We start from the raw sequence: 11,603 nt of genomic DNA on the forward strand, positions 1-11,603 counted from the left end.
TCTCGCTGTGTCACCGGGTCCCTCCTGCTTAGTGGGCGCACGGGGTCCGCGTCACTCTAGTCCAAAGTGACCGTCCCAGGAACTGACTGCTGCCGCGTGAGGGCTTCCTCATCCCCTTGCTTATCAGCTCCCAGGACCCAAGCCACTGCCCGTCTTCAGAGCTCAGTGACGCCCGTGGCAGCACCTTAGAGCGACCTTCAGGGGCTTTTAAAATGCAGCCAAACCCATCACCGGCCTGGGGCGGGCTGGTTGGGAAGTGGAGGACTGTCTCACCACCACGCTGTACACTCGAAACTCACACAAAATCACACTGAATGCAAACTAATTGAAAAAAACTAAAATCTAGCAAAACCTGAGCCCCACCTGACCGCATGAAAGGAGAGCCGTGGCTGGGGCCAGGCCTGGGCAGGGTCTCTACGTCCCCCGTGACTTACGGGGAGACCGAGGCCAATGCCGCTGCTGCCGGGGGTGTCGCTGGCTCTGTGCCTGTGCCCGCGGCCACGGCTTCCCTCCCAGCTGAATCCTGAAATCAAGCCCCTCCCTGCTCCCCACACCAAGAAACAAGATTATGAGGGCAGCTTTCATGTACAGATGCGTTTCTCCTGTGTCTTCCCATTAGGGTTGTGATGGATCATTTATTGGGTCTTCTACCTGCAGTACAGACCTAGTTTTTTTCACATGGGTCTCAATGATTGCCAAGTATATTCCTAGATTTTTGTTTGTTTTTGTACCTTCTATAAAAGATTTTTTTCTTTTTATTTTCTAGCCTATAGGAACATTAATGCTTTTAAAAATATTTATAATTTACATTAATGACACAAGTTCTACTGTCTTTCCAGTTGATTCTCTTGGGTTTTCTAGGTGGACAATCATCCTATATAATAAAAGCCTAATATGCTAAGTGTCCAGTCATTCGGTTGTCTGTTCAACCAATCAAAGCATAATATGCTAATGACATGCTAAGGCTGCTCAACCGCTCACTATGACATGCACTGACCACCAGGGGACAGACATTGGACCGGTCGACCAGTCGCTATGATGTGCACTGACCACCAGGGGGCAGATGCTCCAACCGGTAGGTTAGCTTGCTGCTGGGGTCCAGCCAATTGGGACTGAGCGAGATGGGCTGGACACACCCTAGAGCCCTCCCACAGTCCCTCCCCGGCCTGATCGTGCACCAGTGGGGTCCCTCAGCCTGGCCTGTGCCCTCCCGCAATCTGGGACCCCCTCGGGCGATGTTGGAGAGATGGTTTCAGCTCGATCCTGCATATCACTCCCCTTGGGAGGGCGCCAGACGCAGGGCTCATGGCTGGTGAGCGCTGGACTGATTGGACGTGAGCCCGCGGCAGGCACAGTGGGGCCGGGATGAGTGGGAGCGGCAGGTAGGAGCTGTAGGTGGTGTTGGACTGGGTTTTGGCCCGATCCCTGCAGTCCACCGAGAGGGACCCCACCTGGGCACAAATTCATGCACCGGGCCTCTAGTTATCTACATTACAGTTCTGAAGTCCTTTTCAGTGCTGATACTTCAATTCTACTTTTAAAAATATGAGCAAAACAAGAGAGAGGAAGGGGGGACAGATAAAAAGTATCAGTGAGAGCCCTAGCTGGTGTGGCTTGGTGGATAGAGCGTTGGCCCGGAGACTGAAGGGTCCCAGGCTCGATTTGGATCAAAGGCATATATCTCGGTTGCAGGCTCCATCCCTGGCCCTGGTCACAGAGCTGTGCAGGAGGCAACCAATCGATGTCTCTCTCACACTGATGTGTCCCTCTCTTGTCTCTCCCTCTCCCTTCTCCTCTCTAAAAATCAATGGAAAAATATCCCTGGGTGAGGATTAAAAAAAAAAAGAAAATATCGATGAGAGAGAAACATTGATTGGCTGCTTCCTGCATCCCCCTTTTGGGGACTGAGCCTGCAACCGGGGCATGTGCCCTGACCCAGAATCGAACTGCGACCTCCTGATGCACAGTGGACGCTCAGCCACTGAGCCACGCCGGCTGGGCCGGTACCTCACTTACTGGTGATGAGCGGGACTTCCTGAGTCATGGCCGCTGTAGCAGGCACCCTTGTTCTGTTCCTATTTGATGTGTGTTTATGACATAAAATTAAGGTGGTTTTATTTTATTCTCACGTTCCTAAGCAATATAAGTATTACTGATTTTAATAACTTTTCAACATCATTAAGATGATCAGATTTATTTTTATTTACAGACAACTCAAGCACATTAACTGAACGCCTCAGCTCTAAGCACTCATACTCTTCAGAAGATTCCAGCTGTTTGTGCTAAGTAGCTCTTTTACGCTGTTGGGTTGAACTTGCTAATATTTTGTGTAGAATTTCTTATGCAAATCCATGAAGCTGGGTTATGGTTTTCTTTGTCTATGTGCACTTTGTCTTGAAAGCAAGTCATAGTAGCCTTATCAACTGGATGGAAATATTTGTCTGTTTCTGTTCATTTTTTTCATTTTTATTTCTTGGTCTGCAACCATTTGCGGGACTCAGGCACCTTCTGTCTTGAAGACAGTCAACGGATCAGAGTCATGTCTCCCAGGGCAAGTCATACGTGTGGTTCCTATCTGCTGCTTCAACTTTGATAATTATATTTTTTTGAAAATGTAGCTTCCGAGGTAACCGTCCATATCGTGTAGATTTCCAGATGTCTTCGCTAAAAGTAGTTCACAGTACCTGCGATTGTTAGCCTTTCTGTGTATCTGGGTTTATATCCCTTTTCTCATCTCTACTGTTTACTGTGTCTCCTCCCTTCTCGGTAAGAATCGTGAGAAACTGTTGCTTAGTAACCTTTTTAAAAATTAAACTAAAAGAGAGAAAGAAAAAAACTAATTGTTGGTGTGGATGTGCAATGCGCAGCCATTTGAAATTCCAATAGGCATAACCTGAAATTGAACAATTAACAGCAGGCAGAAACTAGTATCACAGATGATTCTCATGCGTTTGAGGAGTGAGGGTGAGTGGAGGTAGAAAGTATATAACAGGGTGCTACACGTCTTGATATTTTTCAGGAAGCAGGAGTTACAGATAATAATTTTTGAAATGGGTAAGGAAACATGGCAGTATGTTTGCTAAAAATTTAGAGAACTTCTCATAAAACAGTAAGAATGATGAACTTCGGTGCATTAGAGAAAAAAAATAGGAAATTGGATTGCCTGCAAATAAAAAGGCAGAAGGGTAGAGAGAGACAGTAATGCATGGCATTAGCATAACTGTGGCAAGCAAAACTAAATAGGTAGCAAATGAAGTTAGGACTCACTCAATAAAACAAAAGGGTAATTGGTTAATAATTTATCAATCAACTTACAGACAAAAAAGACTGCAGCAGCCCTAACCGATTTGGCTCAGTGGATGGAGCATCGGCCTGCGGACTGAAGGGTCCCAGGTTCGATTCCAGTCAAGGGCATGTACCTTGGTTGCGGGCACATCCCCAGTGGGAGATGTGCAGGAGGCAGCTGACCGATGTTTCTCTCTCATGGATGTTTCTAACTCTCTGTCCCTCTCCCTTCCTCTCTGTAAAAATCAATAAGATATATTTTTTAAAAAAGAGTGCAGCATTCAACAAGTAGAAATTAGAGAACATTTTTACTAATAAAAGTGCATGATTAAATGAAGACATGCTCAATGATACAGTGAAATCGAATACATTTTTCTTTGACTTTTTATTTTAAATATATTTTTATTGATTTCAGAGAGGAAGAGAGAGGGAGAGATGGAAACATCAATGATGAGAGAACCATGGATCGGCTGCCTCCTGCACGCCCTACACAGGGATCGAGCCCACAACCCGGGCATGTGCCCTGCCCGGCTGACGTCTGTTTAATAAGTAAGGACTGTGTCATCTGTAGCAAAGAGAGAAGAGACTCCACCCCCCACACCCCCAGTCGGGGTGGCAGTGACGCATAGAGGGAACTTCAAGGAGACAGGAGGCTCTAACATTCACCCTTAACCTGGGTGTCAGGGCTTAGCGGGAATCGATATTCAGATCCTCAAATTCACGTTCAGTCTCCCTAAAAGCTGGTTTTGCTGAAATCAAGACGAACTTCTCTTTCAAAAAGTCCCTTCTCCCCCTCACAAGAGAAAGGCATACCTTTCACCGTCCAGAACCTACCGTAGCACGTTCCTCCAAGACTTGAGCCTCTAACGTGGCCAAACAGTTCAGAATAGATGATGCAATGGTCCCTTCCTTACTACAAGCACCACAAAGCCAGTCCACGGGTCTAATTAAGTGGGGGCTTGAGTCAACTCTTACCTCCTATGTTTAATAACTATTTGTTGTTTTAATCAGTTGTGCACTAGAAATTTAAAAATCCAGAGAGGAACCTGTTAGAAGAATTTGCTTTCTCTTTTGTGCACTGTGTGTGTGTGTGTGTGTGTGTGTGTGTATGTATATATAAGTACACACACATTTTTTAAAGCATAATGAATTCTGTGGGGAAAGCAATTTAAATGACAATTTCAAGGAGAAAAACGAGCTATGTAAAATTTGTGAAGGTCAAAGAAGAGCTTGCTCATGTATTTTTAAACTCAGTGACAGAATGTCACCCCCTGTGATATTTATATTTCATTGGATGTGATGAGAGAGGGATGTGACTGCTCTATTTTTAAATGTCATGTACAAATACGCCAGACCTGAGACCCTTTGCAGCTACTGAGGTGTGAGATGCAATTAGATATACTTTTTTTTTTTTTCAAGACAAACAGCTCTCCTCCTGAAGGAGGGCATGCACGCACACGGTCTGGGGGCATGCACACGGTCTAGGAGCCCGCACACGGTCTGGGAGCACGCACACGGTCTAGGAGCACGCACACGGCCTGGGGGCACGCACACGGTCTGGGGGCACGCACACGGTCTGGGAGCCCGCACACGGTCTGGGAGCACGCACACAATCTGGGAGCACGCACACGGTCTGGGAGCACGCACACGGTCCGGGGGCCCGCACACGGTCTGGGGGCACGCACACGGTCTGGGGGCACGCACACGGTCTGGGGGCACGCACACGGTCTGGGGGCACGCACACGGTCTGGGGGCACGCACACGGTCTGGGGGCACGCACACGGTCTGGGGGCACGCACACGGTCTGGGGGCACGCACACGGTCTGGGGGCACGCACACGGTCTGGGGGCACGCACACGGTCTGGGGGCACGCACACGGTCTGGGGGCACGCACACGGTCTGGGGGCACGCACACGGTCTGGGGGCACGCACACGGTCTGGGGGCACGCACACGGTCTGGGGGCACGCACACGGTCTGGGGGCACGCACACGGTCTGGGGGCACGCACACGGTCTGGGGGCACGCACACGGTCTGGGGGCACGCACACGGTCTGGGGGCACGCACACGGTCTGGGGGCACGCACACGGTCTGGGGGCACGCACACGGTCTGGGGGCACGCACACGGTCTGGGGGCACGCACACGGTCTGGGGGCACGCACACGGTCTGGGGGCACGCACACGGTCTGGGGGCACGCACACGGTCTGGGGGCACGCACACGGTCTGGGGGCACGCACACGGTCTGGGGGCACGCACACGGTCTGGGGGCACGCACACGGTCTGGGGGCACGCACACGGTCTGGGGGCACGCACACGGTCTGGGGGCACGCACACGGTCTGGGGGCACGCACACGGTCTGGGGGCACGCACACGGTCTGGGGGCACGCACACGGTCTGGGGGCACGCACACGGTCTGGGGGCACGCACACGGTCTGGGGGCACGCACACGGTCTGGGGGCACGCACACGGTCTGGGGGCACGCACACGGTCTGGGGGCACGCACACGGTCTGGGGGCACGCACACGGTCTGGGGGCACGCACACGGTCTGGGGGCACGCACACGGTCTGGGGGCACGCACACGGTCTGGGGGCACGCACACGGTCTGGGGGCACGCACACGGTCTGGGGGCACGCACACGGTCTGGGGGCACGCACACGGTCTGGGGGCACGCACACGGTCTGGGGGCACGCACACGGTCTGGGGGCACGCACACGGTCTGGGGGCACGCACACGGTCTGGGGGCACGCACACGGTCTGGGGGCACGCACACGGTCTGGGGGCACGCACACGGTCTGGGGGCACGCACACGGTCTGGGGGCACGCACACGGTCTGGGGGCACGCACACGGTCTGGGGGCACGCACACGGTCTGGGGGCACGCACACGGTCTGGGGGCACGCACACGGTCTGGGGGCACGCACACGGTCTGGGGGCACGCACACGGTCTGGGGGCACGCACACGGTCTGGGGGCACGCACACGGTCTGGGGGCACGCACACGGTCTGGGGGCACGCACACGGTCTGGGGGCACGCACACGGTCTGGGAGCACGCACCTACACTGGATATACTTGATGTCAGGTCTCTGCCTAAACAGCAAAGGCCCACAGGTTCTAGGTTGTGTGAAGGGAGACACGAACAATCGTGCAGTTCCGGAAGAACGCCACATGGAGGCCTGTGCTAAGGGACTGGCAGGAAGTTCAAAGGGGATGGACGTCCTTCTGCCTCGGGCTGTTCAGTCCACCTTGGCGTGTGAGCGGAGTCAGCACCTCTCTCTCAGCCTCGGAGACCGTGTGCCATGTGCTGGGCCTCCAGACATCACGTGACCCCTCAGGGACTAAGGCGGCTGGCTTGCTGGTGACGGTCAGCGCGTCGAGGTGAGGTACCACCACCTTTCCTGTTCCATCACGTCGGTTCTGTCTCTCCCATGGAGGAAGTGCATTTTAATGCTATTTGGACTCTCAGTGCTTCCACGGACCCACCCTCCACTAGCACAGAGCTGGCTCGGGACGGGCCTCCGGACTTCTTACCCAGAAGGCCCAAGCCTTAGCAGCTGTGAGGCTTTCTTGATTGGTGTCTACAAACGAAGGCTTCACTGGAGACTTTTAACAGTTCAAACATGGGGAGACGACCCCTGCTCTAGTCACAACCCGTTCACCGTTCTGTGCGTGTTCTCCCGGGAAACCCCACTTCCTAGTGGGAAGGCATTAAAACGCTCAAGTGCATTCACAGAGCAAATATCTAAATGATTCTCACTTAAATACTATTTGATGGGAAAGTGTGGATTATGCACTAGAAGGTGATTATCCAATTTGTTGTATAGGAACATTAAATTACTCTTTTACTTACTAAGGGACTTTATTAAAAGAACAATTACAAAGTAAAATATTCTTTCAGTGCTTTTCCTGGTCATTGTTACAGGAACACTATGGGAAATTGCTGCAGACGTTCACTAATGTTCATTAATCTGGACTATTTCTCACTTCAGTTCACCATTAGAGCTGAATGTAGAATGGACTAAGTCAGTGGTTCTCAACCTCGGCTGCACATTACAACCACCTGGGAATCTTTTTAAAATCCTGATTTCTGGGCCTCATCCTCCGGAAATTCTGTTTCTTTGTTACTAATGTTGTGGTCCCACCCGGTAACAAAGAAACAGAATTTCCAGAGGATGAGGCCCAGAAATCAGGATTTTAAAAAGATTCCCAGGTGATTCTAATGTGCAGCCAAGGTTGAGAACCACTGGACTAAGTGATGGTAAGTAAAAAGCAATGACAAACGAAGATGGAAGTGAAAATGCATGATGGATGTGCAAAGGGACTTCTTCCTTCCTTAACTGTGGCTCCAACACATGTGAGGATCAAACTTGGCCTTTCCCTGCATATTTCAAACATACTAGGAGATTTCCTGGATCGTGTCTACAGAAAAACTGAAGTATGGCCCTAGCCAGTGTGGCTCAGTGGTTGGGCATCATCCTGTGCACGTAGAGGTCACGGTTCCATTCCCAGTCAGGGCACAGCCCAGGTTGCCAGCTCGATCCCCGGTGGAGGGCGTGCAGGAGGCAGCTGACTGCTGTTTCACTCTCACATCAATGTTTCTCTCTCTCTCTCCCTCTCCCTTCCTCTCTTTCTAATAATAATTTTTTTTTAGAAAAGGAAGAAAAAAAGGAAAACTAAAGTATGAACAATAAAACAGTCTCAAACAGCAATGTTCTTTAATGGCTGATTGTAAGTAAGGAAATTCCCTGGGAAGGTAATGGAAGAACAGTTATAGATATATGTGTGTGTGTGTGTGTGTGTGTGTATTCATGTTCAAATGGAGGAAGGAGTGTTAGAAATGTGTGATAACGGAAACAAAAGAAATCACTGACTCAGTGCAGGTGGGCATCTGAGGGAGGCTCCTCCTGCCTGCCTCTGCGGCCTGCGTTTTCAAAGTGGAAATCCACGTCCCATGCCAATCACAGACACTGACAATGTGATCACCAGTAACGCACTCACTGCCCAGCGGGCGGCTGCCAGTGTAACTAGGTCCAAAACTGAACAGTAACTCAAAGTAACAGCTGAGTAACAGGAAACAAACTTTGCATGAAAACATTAGAAAAATATTTTTTAAGTTTAATTAGAATAGAAATAATGTAGTCCTGGCTAGCATGGCTCCGTGATTAGAGCGTCGGCCTATGCACCAAAGGGCGGAGGGCTTGTTTCTGCTCAAGGGCATGTACCTGGGTTGATGGTTCAATCCCTGACCTTGGTCGGAGCTCATGCAGGAGGCAACCAATCCATGTGTCTCTCTCACATCCATGTTTCTCTCTCTCCCTGCCTCCCTCCCTTCCACTCTCTCTGAGAAAACAATGGGAAAAATATCCTCTGGTGAGGATTAACAAAACAAATAAATAAAATAGAAATACTTTTAAAAATAAAAATGTATCCAGCATAAAACCACTAGTTAAATGTACACACAGATGTATAAAAAAGGGCACAGCTTAAAATCCAACCACTATTCGTAACCCACCACGAGCTGGGCAGTGTGTGTGCATTAGCTGAAACGTCCCAGCTCTCTACACGGAACACGTTTCCGATATTTGCACACTCACTGTACACCTGCACGAAGCCTCAACCCCCTGCATGGCTGGGGGAGGCCACAGGAGGGGCCCTGCCTCCCCGTGTCCGCTCTCACAGTGGGCACAAGCGTCCTCCTGCCGGCTGGTGAGGGCGGTGTGATCACTGGGGCTGGGGCTGAGCGGAGCCTGAGCCTGGGAGCCCGTGGACGCTCCCGCACACGCACACAGCCCCTGCGCTCCGGAGAGCTAGGCACCAACGTGGGCCATCGAGGCAGTGAACGTGTCCACAGAGACAGCACAGGGAAGGCAAGGACAAGGGGAGCTGGAGACGGCCCAGGCTGGCCATCTGCAAGCCCAGGAGCCAGACGAAGGCCTTAGTCCAGAAGCACAGGGCTCGCTGTCCATGGTTTACAGGCGTCACCGCCCTGTACACTGAGAGCCACTCACTCCCACTAACTCCACAGCCGCTCACGGCGACCGCACGAGACGGACACCACGCAGGAGGGGCTAGCTTCGCCCTGCTGGCAGAGCAGTATATGGAGTCGAGTTATTACACGACTAGAGGCCCAGTGCACGAAATCTGTGCACAGGTAGGCTCTCTAGTGGCTGTCGGCTGCTGGCTGGGGCCTCCCTTCCCCAGCTGCCGGCTGCAGCCTTCCTTTGTTCTGCGCTGCCCCCTGGTGGTCAGCGCACGTCATAGTGAGCGATTGAACTCATGGCCGGTTGGTTGAACTCCCAAGGAGACACTTTGCATATCAGGCTTTTATATATAGAGAGAGATTTGTTATTAAATACAAGCTACATGTGACATTGTATGTCTCTTGTGAGAAGACAGAAGATTTTAAACACTCTACTTAGTATTCTTTACAATTTGGAATGAGATCATGTAAATTAATTTTCAAGAAATAACTCGCTGGAACGAGGCTTTAAAGACTCAGACGTGTCCCTGAAGTACCCAGCCGAGCAACCAGGCTCCCTTACCTGTAGCCGAGTTGCCGGCAGGTCACAGCCGCGTCCCGGTCAGTCCAGCCGTCGTCACAGATGGTTCCCCACTGGCCCTGGAGGAAAACCTCCACGCGCCCCTCTCTCTCATTTTCTCCGTCCACCAGTCTGATGGGGAAACCTAGGGCATGACCCGAAAGTATTAGGAAACCAAACATGCAAGTGGGACAGACGCAGGAGACTTCCCCAAACATAACCTATTCTCTTATTTTAAAAAATGTATTTCTGTATTGATTTCAGAGAGGAAGATAGAAGGAGAGAGAGATAGAAACATCAATGATGAGAGAGAATCACTGATCGGCTGCCTCCTGCACGCCCCCTACTGGGGATCAAGCTGCAACCCAGGCATGTGCCCTTGGCCGGAATCGAACCTGGGACCCTTCAGTCCGCAGGCTGACGCTCTATCCACTGAGCCAAGTCAACTTGTTTTTAAAATCAGCTCTGGGTCGCTGGGCAATGGAGAGAGAGAAGGGACAACAAAAACTCTCCCCTTCGGCCTGATCTTGTGAAGCTGGGAGGCCACTGCTCAGCTCTGCAGTCCCAGCACCGGGAACGGCCAGCAGAGGGAGGGCAGGCGCCAGCTGCTGGGGAAGGAGGGAGGGAGGGAATCTTTAAAAACAGAAATAATACTGTTTATTTCTCAAGCCATTCAACTTAGCTCAGAACAAGGCTAATTCATAAAAGAAGGGGGGAGGCTGTAAAGGTGTGGCTCAGTGGTTGAGTGCCAACCTAGGAACCAGGAGGTCATGGTTTGATTCCTGGTCCGGGTACACGCCCAGGTTGCGGGCTCGATCCCCAGTGTGAGGAGGCAGCTGAACCAGGCTTCTCTCTCATCATTGATGCTTCTATCGAACCCTTCCTCTCTGAAATCAACATAAATATATATATATTTTAAAAATAAAATAAAGTCGCGCCTGATTTTATTACCACTGACTTCCACTAGTAAATAGTAGGACGTTCACTTGGAGCTGCGTTATTTCGTGCCTGTTCGCTCACCTGGAACAGCCACGCTGAGACCTTCAGGGGCATAAACAGACACGCGGGCCGTGGCTGAGAGAGCACCGACTGGGAGACAGCAGCCCCGTGCGCAGAGGGAGCACGCAGGGAACAGAGGAGACGCCTGGAACACGGGCTCTGAGGGCGCAGGAGGGCACTGCCCCTGCCGGACCCGGAGGGGCAGGGGGGCCCCAGGCTGGCACCGTTAGGTCCAACGAGGCAAAGCCGTGCACCTTGACCACCTAAGTGCCCAACACGGTGAACCCGGGGCCCCCAGTCCTGCGTTTCACAGCGAAGCTTCAGCTTCCCCGTCTCAGGGCAGGAGGACGCCCAGGGGCCGGCGCAGCCCGCGGGTAAGAGTGAGCAGCGCTGGTCATCAGCCTCTGTGACCTGGCAGGAGAGGGGGCGCGGCCACCTCGCTCCTCCCTCGCTCAGATGTCTCCTCCCTCGCTCAGATGTCTACTCCCTCGCTCAGATGTCTCCTCCCTCGCTCAGATGTCCTGGCCGCACACGTTTAGGAGGAGACCTGGCTCTGGGTAAAGGAACGTAACTGAGGAGCAGACATCTGACAGTGTTGGTGGGAAGACTCAGAAGATTGAAATGGGAATGACTGGCCGTGAGACATGCAGGAGACAGTGAAAGGTCCAGGCGAGGACCGTCCCCTGCGCCTGGGACAGACAGCGCAGCGGCCGTGTCCTCACCCAGAGACGGCCGGTGTCCCTCGCCGCGCGGGGCACAGGCCACGCCCACCTCCTCACTGTGG

At 52.2% G+C, this 11,603-nt stretch overlaps 1 protein-coding gene across 1 annotated transcript in view; it reads right to left on the reverse strand.

Moving 5' to 3' along the window:
- Positions 1–11,603, reverse strand: part of PRSS12 (protease, serine 12) — a 48,755-nt gene that overhangs the window by 15,818 nt on the left and 21,334 nt on the right. Inside the window, exons 6-7 of the mRNA XM_015563374.1 lie at positions 11,542–11,597; positions 9,824–9,965 (exon numbers count right to left, since the gene is read on the reverse strand). Coding sequence (XP_015418860.1) covers positions 9,824–9,965; positions 11,542–11,597 — 198 coding nt within the window. The remainder of the gene's footprint in view (positions 1–9,823; positions 9,966–11,541; positions 11,598–11,603) is intronic.

Source organism: Myotis davidii, unplaced genomic scaffold, assembly GCF_000327345.1.
Source record: "Myotis davidii unplaced genomic scaffold, ASM32734v1 scaffold698, whole genome shotgun sequence".
NCBI lineage: Eukaryota > Metazoa > Chordata > Mammalia > Chiroptera > Vespertilionidae > Myotis > Myotis davidii.